Below are 21,507 nucleotides of genomic sequence, written 5' to 3' on the forward strand. Positions count from 1 at the left end.
AGCTAAAAGTCATTTGATCTATTAAAACTCTTTCGTATAATACATATATTCCAAAATCAAAAACCGGGAACAAATGAAATCCAATGCCGAAAAGAAGTAAAATTTTGACGTGACATGACGTGTTTGTTTTCTTCACTAGTTTTTCCAAAATGACAGGTCGTCAGTCGTAACGAAGCTGTCTGCAAGGCAGCATCGGGCGTTCGTCAGAATGAAGGAAAATGACGTACGTTGGTGGTTTTTCTAGAACACTGATTTTTAAGTCAAGCGCCTAAGTTTACTTCTATATTTAAACAGTAAACTGTGGCTTATTTTGTTTTCTTAACATTTTTAAGCAGGTAAAACCACCTTCAGAATCCAAATGTATTTTTGAATACAAAGGTTTTATTTTCATCTCCTTCTCGCAATATAGCGGTGTAAAGGTTTCTGTGGCAACGATAATATGAATAAATTATTTTGAAACTTAATTCCTAAATTCAAACTTTTTCATATACTTGTAGAAAATATTGACTTAACTAATAAGGAATATTGAAGTTACCTTAACTGCTATTGTTACTTGTTACATCAACAGTTTGTGGAGCAAGGTTACCACCAATCTAACATTAAGATAACAACGCCAAAGTTAGTGTAATTGTTAAAATTGAACCTCGTCTTATGTTGACTTAAAGCTAAGTTCACACTTTGTTGTTAGCCGTCTTATTTTATTTTGCTAAGGTACAATCTGAAACGGTCCACTTGAATAGCCCAAAAAAACAACGAATCTAAAACTATGATCAATCAAACAACTGTTGAAAATTTGTTTTCTTTAACTAGTTTCCTCTTCCATCCCGATCCAAAACTAGACTAGTAAACACACTCGTCTTTTCCCATCATCATTCAACTCGCCAAAAATTCAGACATTACCATATCAAACCGCACGTCCGTACAACTATACTTACCATTTTATTTCTGTAACTTCGTATATAAAACTTTGGGAAAAAGCTCGTCCACGAGGGAGTCCAGTAAATTAGCCATATTCAAAGGAATGAGACGTTTCAATTTGTACGCAGCGAGTTTGTCAGTAAAAAAATAGGTGAAATGGCTGACCGCTGGACGAAATGTGCTAAAGGATTTTGCGGCCGTGCTATAAAAGGTTTCATATAAGTTTATGTAATAATAATTTCGTTTATGACGTTTCGATATGGGTGACGACTTAAAATCTTTGGGTATTCGAATTTTATTTTACTGTTACGACATTTAACATTGAACAAAATACTAAACTTGATGACTCCATTTTTAACGCGCTATTTTTTAAAAATTAGGCAACAAAATATTTTTTTATTATAACCCCCACTATTGTATTGCTTATATAATTTTGTCTGAATTAGGATAGTTATTTTTCAAAGAGTAATATTTACAAATCCTGTTCTGCTTTTACAGCTAATATTAAAACCTAAAAACAAATAACTCGAAAAGTGCCACATTCACGAAGACGGTCTTATTTTGGCTCTCAAATGCAACATCCATAAAATGTAACCTCTAGTGCTCAACTATAACTACTATCAGTTTCCAAACTATTATACCCTTACGTATACATACTGGAAAGCACTTTAATGTCACTTAAAGCTGCACAGCTTCCTGCATGTACCTGCGTCTTGTGCCAAGTCGCTTGTCCCGGATAAATTACAAATGTTTTTTCGACTTCGTTGAATATACTGTTCGAGAGATTTCATGATCGTGTAAACTTGAACAAGAACATTTATCTGTGAACCGATCATAAACTTATAGCAGTTTTAATAGAAAAGTATTTTCTTAGGAGTCTTGCCAAAATGGGAGAAGGACTTGTGAGATGGAACAGTGATTGGACTTTTAGTTTAACTGTGACTGATTTTAATGATTGCTAATGTACTATTTTTTTGTTCTCTTGTACAGCGTAAGAAAGCAAATATAATTTAAAAAGTAGTAAGTATAAGCTCTATTTGCAATTGGTGAAATATCGTTGCCACACATTTTGTTTCAGACATCTCAGTTTGAGACAAGTCTGAAGCGGGCCGAATGTCCATGACCCAAAAATATTATCTAAGCAAAATTTTCCACATCCTCTTACAGGCCGCACAAACCTGACGATCAATACACACACCAATATTATACACAGCAATTTCCTAGCACAAAAACATTTTCGTCGGAACACCTGACCGCGTTTTTAACTTCCAAAACTTTCTTATACTATTTTTTGCTTTCCTCATTCCCAATATGTACTTTGAATATTGAAGAGTTTCAGTATAACGGACATTGGTAGCGGATAAAGCCTTAAACCAACATGTTTACGTTATACTTTGATAGAACTTTTAGCATGATACCCAGAAGTACAAGTTGTATTTGATTTTCCTTTTTTAGGAGTTCTACTGAAATATTTTCATCTATGTGTAAGTATACACATCTTTTCGTAACATCGATGTTGTAACATTTACTACGGTATATGAAAATGATTTATCTTCGTCGCTTTGTTCAGAGTGATCACTTAAATGATCAAAACGGACTTTTGGTTAACATTCGGTTGAATAAACAGAGAAACAATCTGTCAGGATTATTCATCTGTATTTAATTTTAAGATAGTCATGGTTGTTATTGTCCCATTGAATTAAGAGGGTCAAACGATCCAGTAGCCAGATCACATGATCAATAAAGCCTTGTGCACAAACACGAAGGTCTGCAAGATATTTTGTTTTCATGTTAATAGTAAAAATATTTAAAATAGTAAAAATAACGGAAAACTCAAATAAAACTAATTTTGCTACTTAAAAATAGGTTCGAATCGATGAACGAAAAAGTATTCTGACAGATTTACACATTTGGGTCACGAGAAAAAATAACCCCGAGGTCAAAATAAAGTAAGAGTAGAACTGCTGCTACATTTTAGTATCGGCTAAGGAAGAGGGTAGCCGGATCGATGGCCGCCCATTCCGCCATGCAAATAGGTCCCCAACAATAGCTTATAGGCATTGTGTATATGATAATAGAAGCTATTTTTACGGCACCACGAGATTTACTCGCAAATGTATGCGATTACCTACAAATTGTGTTGAGATTTATACAATCTATTCTTAAGGCTTTTCCGAATAAGTGCGTTGTGTTTATTTACTGAACCTAATTTATTTTCTTTGTTGATTTGGGAGTAAATTTTTGTACTTGCCAAGCTATATTAGGAACAAATTATTGAACTCTCTCGTCGGCCGTTTTTCGGGGTCAAATGCTTAAGATATTTTCGGAAAAATTAAGACCTGGTATATTGATGAATTAATGATACTCGAATTCAGTCTACAGGAGGAAGTTCATAGTGGTTTCTTAGCTTTAGGCGAATGTTAGAAATTGAAATAAAACTACTTTTACGGATTTTATCGCGGTTTAATTTGAGACAGGACGGACAATCTGCCTGAGACCATGATACCTGCAAAAGTGTTAAAACATCGGGAACTAAAATCTAAAATTAAACCTCGATAAAATTAGTAAAAGTAGAAGGAAGTTCTTTAAATAATATTCACAAAAAAATGACGAAAACATTGATCATAAAGCTGTAAATACTCCAAGAAGTATTCGTTCGTTCCAGTTCTATCTAGTTGTAGAATCAACGACGGCAAGAATGACACAAATGTTTCAAGCCTTGGAAACTTGTTCTTAGTAAATTATTGGAGAAAAGATGCTGGGAAACAATGTCAGCCTTAAATTCAACAAATGTTGTCGTGTAACTACTAAGAGAAAAAAACAATCAAGTTATTTCCGCATTCAAAAGTACTCAATCAAGAAAAGTGAAGTTTGAAATTAAATATAAAAAACTTGGGTCTACATGCTGTCAATTATGGCTTAAAGCGGTCGACGTTGGAAATCTCAAAGGGAACAAATAAACTATCTTGGAACTAGCAACAAGCGAGGTTAATTAAAAGGAAAACAGAATAAGCTTTCTGTTTGCGTGAAAAGAAAATTCTAATTGACTATTAAGCAAGCGGTTAAAAGGAAATATAAAAGCTAAACGAGTTTTTACCCGATGGGGTCGTTAGAAGGGTTATGAGTTTACTTTCTGATAGCTTGCGTATTAGGGTCAGTCGGCCACCCTAGATAGCCTTCTAGAAATCTTAAGATCGTCGTTGAGTACAACTTGCCTAACACACAACTCTATTGTCACAATAATTCAATTTTCGCGCCCCCACATAGCCTCTATATTAACGTCTTCATTAAAAGTTTCGGATTCTTCGTTTTTGGATTCTGCATTTATTTATAACACTCTAAAAGACACCGTGTCTAAGACCATTTCGGCAACATTAGAAACTGCTATCCAATGAACTTTAGTTTTCATATAAACTTCCCTCGTATAAGGAAAACTATTTATAGGGTTATTGACCAACGCCTATAGTTAATTAACTGTTCTTGATCCTTCCGCTATTTCGTCGGTCTGTTGTTGGGATTCTTTCTCCATCGCCGGAAGGCACCGCATGGTTGGAGCCAAGTGATCTAATTATAAAGATTCATAAATAATAAATTTGAACTCCTTAATACAATTACTTACTAATTGGCGGAGTTACGTTATTAGATAGCTGTAAATTTATTTCTTGGACACAAATATTTTATGGAGATAATAAAATTATGATAACACTTTCTTATCTTTTTACTTCATCAGCGGAGATGCTATAACTTTTTCTTGTGTAATGTATTTTAAACAACGATTCTAGATTAATCAATACGATGGAAAAATATTAAATGTAATGCAAATTGTGTATATAGTCATTTTTAACAACCCTTATCATTAAATACCCATTCAATCCGCCTTTCCCCTCAATGTTATTTTTCTTAAAACCGTTTCTATCTCACTTTAGGCTAGTCTTCTCTACCTTTCTTTCACCTGTTTCTATAGTAAGATCAAAGTTAACTCTATAAATTGGTGGTAGGAGACTTACCAACGACATGTATGTACGCGGATCGCACTTGCGTGTGGAAGGAGGGCGCGTCGGCCGACACCTCGCAGCGGTAGCGGCCGGCCAGAGCGCGCGTCGCCTCGCGTAGCACCACCTGCTGGGACGTTGATCTTGATACCTGGGGATATATAGTTAAATATTATTGTTGATAATTAATGCAGTTTTAAAAAGGTTTCATTCTGTTCTTCATATAAATAACAGGGAGGATATGAAGGTTTTAGTCATAATGGTTTTGGATTTCGGATAACAAATACGTTTTCTGACAAGATGGAAACCGCAAAATTGGTATTTTAGCAATAGAGTTATGACTTTTAATTAGACTGTTCATTTCTAACTTGCTCAATCAATAAATCATAGAAGGTCATACCATTTCTTTCACTTCTGATCGTGCAAAAAATCCGTCCTGTATCCGTAAAGGTATCCTTATTTGATGGATCATGTTAAGCGATTGCTTCAAGCTGCTTGAATTCTGCACTTTACTTATATTTAATTCAAGTACAACTGAAACTAATTTACATTCTGACAAGATTTTTGAATATTACTGGCACTCGAAAAGAATTAAGGATTTAAATCAGGAAATAAAATAATTCAAGTAGACGAATCTTTTAAAAAAGCAGTGGCAATAAACGGTTGAATGGGCACAACACAAGTCTAACCTCTGGCACTCCTCAAAGCGACGGGGGCGTAATTAAAACGCGTTTTTTCCATTTCAATGTCCAGCAATATCCTGTGTCCCACTTCTCCTTATTGATCCGACATTGGAAAATAAAATTGCTAACCACCCGCCGTCGCCACGGTCGCCACCCCCTTGTTTACTGACCAAGCTTCGAGCTCATTTTAATTTCTCACGATATTTTCCCCTTTATTATCTTTGATGACAGGAAGAGTTGAACGCCCCATTGTTCGAGCGCTGCTCGCTTCATAATCCCTCCTTCCGAACGGCGGAATAAAAATTTCTATTGTATCGGAATCAGTAAGATTACTACGATTCTGTCGCGTTTTATTTTGTCAGTTGTTCCGGCTAGGGTTGGGACCTTCGTTTCTTAGATTGTCGATTTTCGCACTAAACTCGAACACTCAGTTTTATAGTGTGATAAAATTTTAGTGCTTTAGTTCGGTGTACTGATTTTTTTGGGAATCGTTCTTATTGGGATAATTGTACAGTGTATAAAGAAGGATAGAATTATTTTTTGTGAAGAAAGAACCAGCACCATATCAAGTTATATTTATGGGTATAAAAGACACATAGGAAATAAATTCCTACCCATATTAATATTCTCGTAGTGAGCAACATGGATCGATGTGTTTACGTTGGTTGATGAGTAAGGTAATTAATCTTAAATATTTAACTAACTCACAAATTAGTTAATTATCGCACCGAATGTTTCCATGTACTTTACTGTTGGGAACTTTCCGTGCGTATTGCTTCTATATTTATACAGAGTGGTTCACACGAATAAAGTAAATGAAGACAAGAAATAAGTCGGAGAAATTTTCAATTGGCACAAAAAGGAAAGGTAAAAATAAAACTTCACTAGGTAAGTGAGTAAATCCTTAGCTTTCAGCTTTCATTTTTCATTCATTTCCCGAATGACCCCAAAACAAACGTTATTAAATTCTTGGGCCCAACATAATTCGCTAAAAGCAGCCTCAAGGCATTTTCTTTAATGAGTTCAAAAATAAATTCAAAGTAAAACATCAAGTATATACTAAGTTCATTATTAATTAGTTTTGAATTAAAAACAAACTTGTGATAAAGCCTAATTAAATAACACTCAAATCTAAAATTAACTTCGGAAAAAAACCGTCCAAAAATGTATACTTCTTGACAAAATACCAAGAACTGATTACTATTTTGATGGTGCAAGCACTGAAATTGCAAGGATATCGCTATAAATCGATTTAAATTTAGTTTAATAGACATTGAATTTTATGACTCAACTTCTAAGATTCATTTCAAGTTGTCGGTTCCCGGCAAGAAGAGGTCCTTTATCGCTGTTATTCTACTTCGATCAACAACAGAAACTTTTAAAACGCTTCAGAAAAAGTGATTCTATTTAAACTTTATTCTGCTTGGCTTATTTGCATCAATACTTTAAATGCGGATAATCATTTATGCAAAAAACCTTAAAAACACGAAGTTTTAGATACCTACAGCTATTAATACTAGCTACTTAAATTTGAAGTTTGATTTAGACGATGTGAGAAAATATTTTATTTTACGATCCATTGCGGGGCTGCAAGGGTATGGTATCATAATTGATCGATCATGGCCGGCAATGTATGCAACTTTCACGATTTTACTCTTAACGGTTACATAAACTCCCAGTAAATGATTGAATCAATATTAGCGCTGGAAATACAGGAATAAAACTATTAACCTTTGGTGATTGAAATTCGAGGAAATTTTAACAACCCAAAATGAAAATCATTTTTAGTTTCCCAGAAGCCGTGATTGGTCGCTAGCCTTTTGTTTATGCAAACATCTTTATGACATGGAATAGAAACAATATCTTGAATATCCTTTTAAAAAGCCGGGGATACCTATTTTCAGTACTGAATATAGCGGAGGACTTTATCCCACTGTGGTTCATTTACAGCTATTTCGCTTAAACTTATGCATGTACAGTAAATCGGATGCTATTGGGGTATATTAGGTGATTTGGCAAGCCACTGCCAGACGAGTTGCCATCCAAACTGCGTTCCAGGCTTAAGATATGATGTGAAACGTTGTATAAAAACTACAGTAATTTGCATGTTGCGGTTGCTGAGTCGCGAAATATTTGAAGATAATATTATTACAACAGTACATGGATACATAATTAGTCCTTTTTTCTTCTATTATTAAAATAACTTGCATGAAACAAATTACTTTATAACGATATACTCACACGACTCTGTCGGGATCGCCCGACTAGTTACGAACGAAACCGGAGTCAATCAATCTGTTTTCTTCCATTTATGCTTTGAAATCATAACATAGTAAATGAATACGTAATTGAAAACCGTAATAAAATGCAATTTACATCTGCTACTTCTTCTGCGATATAACTTGACAAATCAAAACACCTGCAACAGTTTTTTCCAACTCCCGGGCTATTTTGTCCACAGCGGTTTTTCAATTACCACCGTTTTTATTATTTGCAAACTAGTACTACTAAAATATTTCAATATTATTCCTTCCTTAGAACCAAATACCCATTTTCTTTGATGTACAGTTTTATAAATAACTAAAGCCGTATTCCATAAATGGAAGCAGTTCGATCGCGCGTCAATAACTCCACACAAAGTTACATTTCAATAAAGTGACCTCAAACGCTCAGAAATTGCGTTTATTTGACCCGTATGCGGGTCGTATATAAATATTTCAGATGTCTTCGGCGTAATCGTTCCGTAAAGGGTCGATTGCATTTGGCGTGTTGAGATATACTGAACGCCGAAATATATCACGGATTTAATTTAAATATGTCACTTAGTCTATGTCCAGCAGTGGGTCACGATCGGCTGAATTTTTTGATTGATTTTTCTTCGTCTGTTAGAGGGATTAAAATATAAAATAAACGCTTGTGTGTTGAAACACTTCGCTTTTTCTTCTAATGAATCTTAGATCTGAATATTTCAATGACAAAAAAATCAATAACTACTGACTAAGAGATCGTAACAAGAAAATGCAGTAATTGATTTGATTAATAATAAAAGTTTCCACCGGTCCTAAAATGTTAATGACCTGTTACAAAACTGACTTATTTTCAATAGTTTTCACTATCCAGACTAAATGTATATTACTGATATGCCAACAAAAATAATTACTAAAGTTACTTGGAAGAATAATACCAAAAAGCCCAACAAAACTAAAGATGGCAACACAAATACCATTATCACTGAACAAACATGTCACGCCGTCCAAAATAATGGTTTCCCATTCAGCCCTGTATCATTAGGAGCCGTATACATTGTTAATTTGGTTTAACGCCGGTGGTCAGGTGTTCCGTACCGTCGTGAGCCGATTATCTTTAGAATGGAAACCTTAAGGCTGAGTGCTCACTTGCTCGAATCGTGCTCTCTTACTTAAGGCCCGGTACCCATTTAGGAAAGCGCAGGGATACAGATTGACAGACACTGGAAAACCGACTTTTAAATTAAGAGTATAAAGTGCAAAATTGTTTGAAAACAATTGACGCACGATCGAGCATTTTAGATACCTTTTTTGTCAAACTATTGTGAATTTTTGTCCTGTAATTTTAAAGTTTATTTTCATGATTAAGACATGAAGAGAAGGGAGACAACGCTCTAGGCTGTGTTATACTCTGTCTTGCTTCCACAGCTGCAATGTTATTAATGTAAGAGGAGCCCCCAGGTATCCAAGTTCCTTGTTAATGATACGTGTCTTATGTTACCCGACCTGCTTTTATGGAGTATAATTTCTCACTTTTAATAAGCTTCGCTGTTTTGCTGTAGATGTTGGTTGGATGCGTCAAATAAGGAATATGTTGAGATGTTATTATTTTTAAATAAGAAAGCCAACTCCACTGTTATTAGTAGGTAAAATTAATTAAATTTCATGTTATTAACGTAAACTATTTGTTGCTTTAATTTATTAACAGTAAGATAAAGATTATAATCTAAAACAAAAACATATCTTAACTGTTTTATGTGAATATGCCCTAGAAAAAGGGAATGACTTTATATAACTTAATAACTTAATATAAAAAAAAAAACTAGTTAAATATTATCAAAACAAATATTTTGTAAAAAAGTCTCAGAATTCTTTAACTTCGTCCTACTCGTTCATGCAAGATAATCCTTTTGGGCAAAGAAACCCAAACGACTAGTTTGTTTTCAGAAAATAGTTCTCGTGAAAAACTCTAGATAATAAGAAAAAGCGCTTTATCCGATGACCGTATTCATTTCGAACAAAATGCAAAAAAGGTTTAATTAGAAAACTATCATACGTATTACCTTCCTAAAACCCCATTCGAAAACTATACTACAAAAATAGTATCAATTAACAAGTACTTAACGAAACCGAAAATAAAGAAAACACCTAATCTAATCCCAGCACTTACAACGTATTACACGCAACGATACGACACCGTTACTATAAAGATAACTTCCACTCCACCATTAAAACAGAGACCTGCCATCCTTAAAGTATCATTTCAGGGTGGGAGCGAGATAGCATCACAATTCGTAGAGCGGCATCTCTCTTACACTACTTTAGTAATGTGCGGTGGTAGAGCATCACGCCTATTACCCCCACTTGTGTTACAAAAACCCACAATAAACACGATAATAACGATGAAGGTGTTACAGTAATCGATTCAATCGAATCGAATCGAATCGAACTCGATTTACAATCGGTTGGGTAAACCTATTATGTTTAGATACGTGTTGACGGAATGAGCATTCGAATGTGATTGGTTTACGAGTTATCGTTATTTGTTTTAGCAATTGTTTTTGTTTTCAATTACAAAAATACCTCATATGGTATTAATAAAATGATTCTGATGATTGGTATACTGGGTTTTGTTATCTTTGTAAATGACACTGCCAACCAAAATGATGTATTGTGACTATAAAGTTCGTACGACAACCGATATCTATATTGACACGTACTAATAAACTAGACCATCACAGGACACATGAAACAATATTAAAACCTTTGCTGCGTTTGAAATGATAGTACATTAAACGATAAAACCCCTATACCGAAAAATATTGGAGCATTTTAAGTGGATATCCAAAACTTGCATGTGTACGGTCCGCAACGAAAGTTGATGGACAAAATAAAATTAATAAAAATCCAAAATTACCTAAAACATTTGTTATTGAAAATCAGGTATGTTTAAACTGCTTCATGTTCTAGTCACGACGAGTAATTATTTTGTATTCGATTGTATTCTGAGAACCTAACACCATCTTAGAATAATATTATTGTACCTAGTTTTGAAAGAGTGACAGTGCATTTTAGAGCTTATAGTGGCGTCTCACTTCAACAACAGCAATATTATTGCTTTAAGATGTGCCATAGGCCCAAAGTTTTAAAATCTGTCACGATTGCTGGCTGTACAGACGAACCTAGTATCCTCTTACATTGAAAAATATTCTGCTTACCTACTTATTCGGCCATAGCATAAAGCCACGGCCTGTTTTTCGAACCAATGAGTTTCGATATTAAATTTGCAAAGTTACGCGATAGTTGGCAACTTTGTCGACTTATTACTTATCTTGCAAAGTGCGCCGCTGCACGCCTTTATCTGTTAAATGGATATAGAACTGTAGTTCAGCTAATTAAAGTGGTCGTACTTGTTTATCGATCTCGATAGTTTTCGCTGGCATTTAATATATGTGAAAGTCCCTTTAGTTTATTTCATGTAGAAATAGGTCAGAGGTAATTAAGTTTACTAATTTACATGCGTTTTTCTTTTTTTCAGCTAGCTGTAGTCGACCAGTCTTAATTGGTTACCCTGAGAAGAAACGTCACGTAAGTACAGACAATGTAGTGTTTTCGTTATGAGTTTGTAAAATGTAGTATATATCCAGACAGAATTAGATTAATCTGAGTAGATCTGTGCCTTTCAAATCCTCCAGTAGCTCATGCAGCTTAACCATTGGGTTCCTTAAAGCTAGACTCTTGTTTCCGTAGAAACTCTAACCCTTGGCATGACAGCAGTTATACCGTAAGATACCAAGTACAAACACAGGTATGATATTAAACCTCAAGGAAATCACCCACTTGAATTACTTTCTACATTCAGATTCGTATATTGTATCGTGAATAAAATCAAAGCAATTAAGATTTTTCGTTGGACATAATATATGCACATACTTTGTGGCTAAATAACGTGTGTCTAAATGACTTAGTGATAGTAAAAAATGATTATTTAATAGGTTACAGTACTCGGAAAATTGGGCCATTAAGTTTTGCATATAGCCCGATCTGGTTAATATTTAATTAAAACAGTTACTGGAATTTAGACCTGCATAATAATTCAATCTTTGAAACCCTAGTTCACATAAATACTTAGACCCTTGTTTAATCCTAGCTATTGCATTAGGTTAAGTAACCTGTAATGGTAGATTAGTGTGATAATTAAATAAATAATTACCACCTGACTTTTAATAACCATTCTTAAAAAAAAGCTCAAAATATTAACTATGGCTACCATATTTTGTTACTTAAAGTAGAAACTCTATCCACATAATTACCCAGAGTCCTGTATCCAAATTAAAATGTATGAGATTGCTAACCACAACTAGTTTGGCCGTCCAGTGGTACCAACTGACAAAACCTGTACACGAATGAGTTGCATTCATTAGCATCTCTTTACTCCGCCGTATTGCATAAACAAGAGGTAAAACTAAAAGTGTGTTAAACTATACCGACAATTATAATTCACAGTTACTTTGTAAGAGGTAATTAATATAACGGATATAGTAAGTAGTATAGTATAGTATAATGTTTGTAGCCCCTCACCTTTTTAATACTATCGCCATGGACAATATTAAACAATCTAAATATATTGTACTCACTTTAAAAAACAACAATACTGCTAACTTAAATACATTTATTATCAAAACCTGATTAAAATGCAACAAAACTTTTATATTTTCTGACAAATTACCAAGTCCGAGTTTCATTCAATTAAACAATAAAACCGATAACCTTGAAATCGATCGAATAAACAAAGTGTTAAGTTTGAAATCTACAAAACTCCAAACAATTAGCCTTTCAGAAAGTAGTCGATAATCCGGAGGCACTGTGATCCCGATCAAACATTTGTCTTCTGAAGTATCCGAACAACTACATAACTGTGTAGTTATAGATAGATTTGTGATTATACCCCAATTGTTACGCTAATATTTGGCGAAAAGCAGCGTAAGAGCTGCACGTTTGCCGTCACAACTTCAAACGATATTCAACCTCATTGACTAGTCATAAGGTAGCTTTTCCTATCAAAAACATTTTTCTCATGTGGGAGTCTGTGTGGACGCATGTACAGGGATACAATATCCACTTTTCTCGGGAACTTTATCAAGAAGTTTCAAGGCCAAGTCAAGATAATATTATCGTCCTTGACTTCGTGACAAAGGGACCATGCGATGACGTCATTACTCGTCTTGTTTTCCATAACAATGACCCGTTACGAAATTTGGATGTCACGAGTAAATAGATTCACATGAATAAAACAATGTTTTACTACATAATTTTCCTATGACGATGTCAACATGAATGTACTCTAGTTTCAGAGCCACATTGGAAGGATCGCATACAGGCTATCAAATAGACTAAAAATCGTAAAATGTCATATGATGATTCACTTAAGTATGAAAATTCCGAGTCTCAAAAAAAATCATTTGTTTATCAATTTGACTTTTTTCTAAGTTTAAACTCCAAAAACTCACGAATTTGGAGTTGCTGACTAAGCGATACCATTTTCGATCTAAAATAAACCTTAATAAATCAAATATACATTTGAAATTCCCAAAAATAACTAAACTCAAATCCCTAAACACAAAATCCGTCAAATAGATACAAAATGGAACTGAAACATCAAAAAGGCCAACGCTTAACCGCAGCCAAACTGGCGCTAACATGAATTAGAACTTAATGAACTGTTGCAATATAAACTCTATTCGTTATCTTGTTTGTGCCCACTTTGCATGGTCCTTTGATACGGAAAACCTTCTAATGTATCTGAAATCGCATCACAGTTCTCTATAGAAATAGTACGTTTTTAATTGGATATAAACTTGTGAAAACCATTTTTTGGGAGGCCTATGTCTAGCAATCAGAGCGATAATCTCAGTAACTGATTAATTATTATTATTTTCAAGTTACTTCAAGTGTAAGTATGATTAATAAAAATAAGCGAAAAAAAAACAAATCTTCTTACAGTATAATAAATCATTTAAACTTTATACCCATAAACCTACCGAAAATTCAATTTCCCGAAGAATCAACGTAAAAATAATGTCGTAAAACCGAACGCGATTACCTGATTGGATCCTACGATTATATCTGACAATTACGGTCTCATTGCTTTTTATTGGCAATGCCTTTATTTGGAATGTCCTATTAATGCGGCAATGGACATGGCCCTCGTCGTTAAAATCATAAGAACTGATTGGACTTGATTGCGAGCTAATTGAACGACCATAGAAATGCTTGTAATGGACTTGACGATGTTCTTAACAGAAGCTTTAATACAAAAATAAGTGTTTAATGTAAAAGGTCTCTAAAATATACCAAAAATAACAACGTACAGGGTTAAACAGCGTAAAAGTAAATAAATAAGACATGACTTGAAAAACAAGGAATATTTTTTTTTTTATCCAATTAAAAAAGCTAAATAAACTTTATAAAACAAAAACAATTACCGCCTTTAAAACATAAAACAAAAAGTTTTATTTGAATATACGAAAAAATATGAAAATTATTCAGCAACGAGTCCAGCAACAAATAAACTAATAATTAGTTTTCATAAATATTTAATTCAGAATATTTCGAGAGCTGTAAGTTAATTACAACGAGCGAATTCTAACAAACGTAGGAGAATAAAGTTCCCTTTATTCAAAACAAAAACAATCAACAACATTAACATTCTAAACACGAAGCAATCGTACATGCACATGCATAAAATATTTCATACCATACGAAACTGGTCCTAATCGCCGACCATTACTTTCGAACTTCGCTCTATTCTCGACATGAGCTCAGGAACAAAAGACCAGAAATAAAAGCGAAAGGACCAACTGATCACAAGGACCATTTTTCCGTATGCAAGGACCATTTTAGTAGATTTGATAAAAGCTTCGTAAAAATATAACAAACAAATATACGTTAGATCAGCAGTTACTTATTTATATGAAACGCTAAGGTTTTTAGTGGCAGTCGTAAAACGAATCTTCTTAACAATGGTTGACAATAAAACATGAAAAGTACGTTAACGGCCTATAAAATCTGTTTATTGGGGGTAGTTAAAGAAAATCGGACTGCGAATAGGTCAGGCTATGGTATTAGAGGTATCACCTTGATGGCCAAACAATAAACGCGGTTATTATTGCGGAAGAACATTCTGAATGATTGGAAACACGTTGTTATTACTGGCAGAACATTCAACATCGTATGATAGATTCCACACACGTATGTGTCTCAGATCAAAGTACACAGCGTCTACTACCGCGTCTCAAACTAAAATTATTGCAGATGAGAAAGAAAGACGCAGTTCTACACAGTACAGTACGCTATCTCCCTTCCACGCTTGCAAAAATATTACTTTAAGACAATGGTGTAAGGCCATCTGGTAGGCAACTTTGGATGAAAATAATGATATACGAAACCAGTTTTGAGGTTTTCGTTAAAAAAACAAACTGAATAGCAATGTACTGACAGTCCCTGTACCTCAAACAATTAATTTAATTGCTGAATCACATTAGGTCTCTCTCCTATCGTTTGAACGTAAAAAGATTTCAGATAAATCGCTAAAACTCAAACCTACTCATCTTAAGACGGAAAATACACATATCCCTATAAAATTATAACAACAGACATCTTCCTTCTAAAGCCTACCTAAACAAGTGATTATTTAAGGCCTATACAAACGGCCCATCAAGTAAACCCCGGCATATATCTAAGACACGCAAACCGCAGTACGGTTGCCCCTAGCGAATACGACCGATAGGACCACAACGCCAATTTACGTGAGAGGCAACCAAAGACAGGCAGAACCTATTGGCATGAATACAGAACTATCAGGCCACCTATTGGCTACGATATATTCTGTCTAAGACCTGAATCGGACCGGGTCTTTACGTGAAGTTTGACTGTCTTTTGTTTATAGCTAGTGTCGCTTCGCGGTATCAACCGTTATGGTACGTAATCTTAAAGCATACGGAGTAGGGAATTTAATTTGCAAACAGTTATAAGTGTAATACTATATAATAGTAAGCTACGTAAAAAAATAAGCTGAAATGGGGTCTTTTCTGAAAATCTTTATTATGTATATAATTTATTCAAAGCCCATTTACTCCAATTGCTTTAAATTCATTTTAAATTTATTTATTTACAGATTAATTTTAAATTTTATAAAATTAAATTTGTATTTAAAAATAAAACTGAGCGGGAAACAAATTAACGCAGGAAACTGAATTAACTATTGGCTTTTAACTTTACAATGCAATGTTAATTTCTCATGCCAACATGTGGTCGGTTCTCATGCTCTATAAATAGCAAACACTTTACCCTCTCTTTATAGTTAGATAAATAATAATTAAACCAACTATTTTCTAAAAGCAAACTCTACGCTATATAGTTGTTAAGAAAAAGCCAATTTATTTCCCTTAACTAAGAGTTAGACTTAAGACCTTAAGACTCGCAATCGCTTACCATCACTAAAGCAATGAGCCGCTAAATTATGTACAAAGTATTTAATTAACATTCTTGGCAAGTTCGTGAAACAATCTACGCTCTACATGGTTTTATAAGAATCTGTGTGCTACACACGTAGCGGAGGAAGCTGCTACGAAAATCTGTTGGAGTACGTAGACTACGTAGTCGCTACGAATACTACGGCGAGCTAGTAAGAACAGTGTAGTGGTCATGAGAGGAATTTCTGCCTGTTGAACTAATTGTACGGAATTTAACTAGGAAACTGTACTCTGTCTGCGTATTTCCATCGATTGTAAGTTATAGGTTATGAAAATGACTCATTATTACGGCTACTTTAGTCACAAAATGTAGGTAAATAATAGTAAAACAGCAATGATTCTGATTATTGAGTTATCGAGGTTCATTTACCTTTTACATGACATGGTTTTGAAGGTTTCTCAAATAAGGACTATAGGAGAGCTTCAGCTATCAGGATCCCTTTGGGTAAGGAATCCAAAAAAAATATGTGGATAAGCATGTAAATAACATCAATTTTGAAGGTATTTTTAAAACCTCAATTTGTGTCCAGCAAATATGTTTTTCAGAAGCTCGTGATCTAATACATCGCGTCAGTGCCTTCGCAACTCTCCAGGGGTGTGTACACTCAACCAAACACTAACCGAACCACTTTGACGACTAGAAAATCCTTATCTTGACGTGATAAGGTTCAATTTTGAATGCTCTTATTGCTATAGCCTTGTAGTTCACTGTATATCTTACTAACTTTCCTTTAAAAGGTAGGAGAGAGTCGTCTACTGGCTCAACATAAACGGACGAAGATTGCATAATAAATTCGCGTGGGAGTGAAAAACAACAGCGTATTACGTAGATAATCTTTTGTGGATTGAGAATAATAAGCTAGGATTTCTTTGGTACATAATATTCATATGTTAGTTTGTTTGCGAGCGGATACCTGCGTCTGATACCTACATAATAATGAATTACTTCAAAAATTTAGCAACCAAATCATTCCACACAAATTTTCGAAAGAGAGGCTTGTAAAGTCATAGATTTTAATTAAATTTCAAATATTTTGTATTTTTCTGTTTTTTGTTTTAAACTACTCGTAAAGTAAATTCTTATATCCTTTTCTTTGAAAATATTGTCTTATCACAAGTTTGCTTCTAATGTTTAAATGGATATCGCAATTAAGTTTCAAAATATAGTATAAAATATAGGCCTTAAGATTAATAATTACATTCAAGATTTTCCTTTATTGTTCAATATATTTTCATTTGCAAATTTTCCTTAAAAAATCTCCATGTTATTTTGTATAACGACCGATATGGTTTCTTTATTAAGAAATATTTTTTTACATAGCTGAAACATTTTCTTAATGATGTAATCTAACCTTGGTTCACCCCAAAAGCTGAGGAATTTAATTACTTTGTTTAAGAATTCGTTTTTTTATTAAACAATATACGAGTATTGTACGCATTTAACCTTATCTTAACATTGCTTTTTTTGGCAATTACGAAAATGTTGTGGATACACATTCGGTAACCTATTTTTACAACGGAAAAAGACGAGCTGTAGCTTGATATAGACGGTGTGAGAATATCGTGGAAGTTGCAGTGCATTACCGTTTATGACTTATCTTTTATGATAAAATGACGACATATACCCGCAATGTATTTTAATTTGTAATTTAATCCATTTCTGATAATTAATTTATTTTTTAACTCTGTAAATTCAGAAATATTATTATTTGTACACCATTTTCAGTGGTAGAACATAGAGTTCATATAAAATTTACTTTTAAGACCTGTGATGTATTCTATTACCGATGTTCACAAATAAAGATGATTGATTGATTGTACTGCAATAATATGCATTTTCTTGCACTGTATAACAAGTTAAATTGAATGTTTCAGGAATTGACGCATTAGTACTGAAGTATCAAAATATATAACCTCACAGTATTTTCTTTAACTTTGATAAAACTTGTATAATAATAATAGAAACAGATGAACAGAAAATACTCTGTGAATACAGGTCTTTTCTTTTTATATCGAGTTAAGCTTACATAATACACAAACACAAGTAACGATGACAATGAAGACAAAAGTTCGTTTCCATGAATTCCCAGTTTTCATCATTTTTCAGTATTCCCATAAAATCTGACTTCTAGAGTGATTCATTAAAATAACTAGAAGTCAGCGAAATAACACGATTCGAAAAATTATTATACCCGACCGCCATTGCATAACTGGTTGAAGTTGAGGCTTAACTGTTTAAAAGTTCGTCGGTCGCAGATAACGCAACGCCCATCGAATTATGGTTAGGATGTTGGTAAACTTAAATGAGTTAAGTGTTTTTGCTGGTTTAGGGATTAAAGCGGCGTATCGGCAGTTTGTTGGCGGAAACTTGCAGTTTTTATGATGATAGGTGCCAGAGGCGCCGGTAACTTTGTATACCATTTGGTAAACCGAGGCATGTTGATTGGAAATTTTGTGCAAGAGACGTTAGGTTTAATATATGACAGAGCCAGTGTGTAAAGAATAGAACTTATGCAGAGAACACTGACCAAAATTAAAATCAAGATTAAATTTGAAATATACTTTGACATGTAGAGCTCAAACTGTTTTCTTATTATAATCAAAACACCTTTTTTTCTAGGGTGGACCAATAATACCTTTAGCCCACGCCGATGGCACGCGTTCGGATATGTCGGACTTTCGTTAATCTAAAACAAGTTGGGCCCGTTTTATAACCTAAGCCAGAGCATCATTTACGCATATTGTGCGCGACTCTGACTGATTATAAACCCATACTTGTAATTTTCCGTGTTGTAATTTTCGTAAGAATTATTAAATGACCGTAAAAAACAGTTTACTCAAGCGTATTTATCAAGATTATAAGATTTATTTCAGAAATCGGTTGGGTCCAAGGTCGTTCGGGTAGTCCCAATAAGTACACTGTTGTATAATTTAGGTATCTCTTTCCATTGTTCATAAACACATCATAACAAGGCCAGAAAAACGAAAATATTTAAAGAATAACTCACATCAACATCAATCCCGGGCTGAGCGAAGATTCTGGTGAAAGGATACTCTTTGGGCAAGTAACTGAAGAACTCCTGCCTCCCCCTATACCACTTCACACTGTACAATGTCTCGTTACCCTCGAGGGTCCATTTGCACCCGAGTAGCACTGTGTCACCGAGCTTCACGGCTGACGGGGCTATCAGCTGGACATCCCGAAGTGCTATCGTATCTGGAACAAGGAGGTTCTAGGTTAGTATATAGGTATTCTATTACAATTTAATTAAAATAACTGTCACATTAAGGAATTTAATCCTTGTGTCGCGGGATATTCCACAAACTTTCATGTCACATGCACAAAGACACCCAGACTCAGGAAAGTATTAGTGGAGCACATAGTTTCTTGTACTATGCGGGGATCAAACCCGCGGCACGAAGCTTTTAGTGGATTTGGCCAACCATTGGGCTATCCGTGCAGTCATTAGGAAATAATAAATTGTTAATATAATTATGATTTTAGCTGGGCTGTATCAATTTTGAGTTAGGAGGGTTTTGTGCAAATGTGAAAGACATATCAATATTATTACAGCTACACTGATATAGTATTGTCAATTGATTATCACTTTTTGTCTTTTAATAATGAAATGGGGCCTTCTAGTCGTAAAAAAATCAAAACATATTTTTTTAGGCTATTTTGAAGAAATCTTCAGCATCGTGGAGTTACGCTTTACCAGTTTTTAACAAGACATTCGTGAAGACAAAATTAATCAAAACAAAATTTATATTTCTTAAAATAGCCTTCAATTTAATTACCTACATGTTCACTTATTTATTCGTGGAAAGTTAAACCTGTGATCTTTTTAACGATTTCTTTGAATGTGATCATAATTATCCTTCATATTAAATTAAAATTTAATGCTAAATTTAATGATCTATGATGAAGATTAACTTTAAAGTTGAGGTAGACCAAACAACACCCACTTTAATTTTATCGGTTGTCAGAAATCACATGCTTTAACGGTTGATAAAAGAATCGAATTGAATAGAATTGATTTTTATTTAAACGAAATGATCAAAATAGGTACACGCTCGCAACAACAGATAGCGATCTGATTCCATTTACACATTAACAGAAAAAAGAACACTCTCCCTTATATCGTTGTAAATAATGTTTGATTCAATATGTTGGTACTCGGACCCAATCTAGCAACTGATACGCCAACGGTAAATCAATTTAGCGAAGTAATGTACAGAAACATTTGTTCGAGTGTCCTATTTTCTTTTCCCTGGTCGCCATCATGCTGGATGTATTGGATAAGTGTGGCTTTAGTTCAAGCGAGTAGCGGTGTGGAAGCTTCTAGAATATGTTCTATGGAAGAATTTTGATATATTTTGAAGTTATTACTTGTACTGGCAAACTGTTGTCATCGTTGAAGCCGGACGTCACAATTTATTTTAGTTAATAAGAGAGGCTTTTAATATTTTGCTGAATATTAACAAAACCCAAAATATTTATGAAATGATGCAACATCTATTGACATGGCAAAATGATTCGTTAATCGAGGGAAAATAAAGCTAAAGACTGAAAAAATAATCGATATTTTTTAAATTTTTAATTCTACTGGTAGTCGTGTAGTTCATGCTAACATTTTTTGTTCTATCCATGTCTTACTTAATCTTTGATTCCACTTCTCAAATTGTTCTCTTCCCTAACAATGACACCACACCCGATTCTCCGTACGCCACTAGCTTGCTTTGACCGCAAACAATTACATTACATCAAGCGACGCCTGCGTCCTAATGCAATTAGACGACAGGCGCCCGATTTATTTATTATTAAACCCACTTACTATCCAAAGGTATGCCCTTAGCTCACTCCACAGTCCTGGTTGTATCAGACTGATGAATTACGTATTGGAAAGTGGAAAATGTAAAGTTTATTGACAAATGCATTATACATGATTCTTGTCTAGACGGAATCTATTTAGTGGAGTAACCAGAACTTTATATCCATTTTACGTTAGCATAATTTTGTTGAGAATAATCGATAGTATTGCAGCTAATTTCATGTGCTTTTTGCCGGTATAAGGGAGAAACGAGACATATTCTTCACAAGGGAGTTGGCTGCTATAATTTATGCTGAAGAAAA

General features: G+C 34.1%; 1 protein-coding gene across 2 annotated transcripts in view; it reads right to left on the reverse strand.

Annotated features, from left to right (window-relative positions):
* The window catches only part of LOC113495258, a 286,477-nt gene that overhangs the window by 127,166 nt on the left and 137,804 nt on the right, over positions 1-21,507 (reverse strand). For both annotated transcript variants that reach the window (XM_026873896.1, XM_026873895.1), the window contains 2 exons: positions 19,382-19,590; positions 4,926-5,061 (listed from right to left, as the gene is read on the reverse strand). In XM_026873896.1, the coding sequence (XP_026729697.1) occupies positions 4,926-5,061; positions 19,382-19,590 (345 nt within the window). The remainder of the gene's footprint in view (positions 1-4,925; positions 5,062-19,381; positions 19,591-21,507) is intronic.

This window comes from Trichoplusia ni, chromosome 6, assembly GCF_003590095.1.
Source record: "Trichoplusia ni isolate ovarian cell line Hi5 chromosome 6, tn1, whole genome shotgun sequence".
Lineage (NCBI taxonomy): Eukaryota > Metazoa > Arthropoda > Insecta > Lepidoptera > Noctuidae > Trichoplusia > Trichoplusia ni.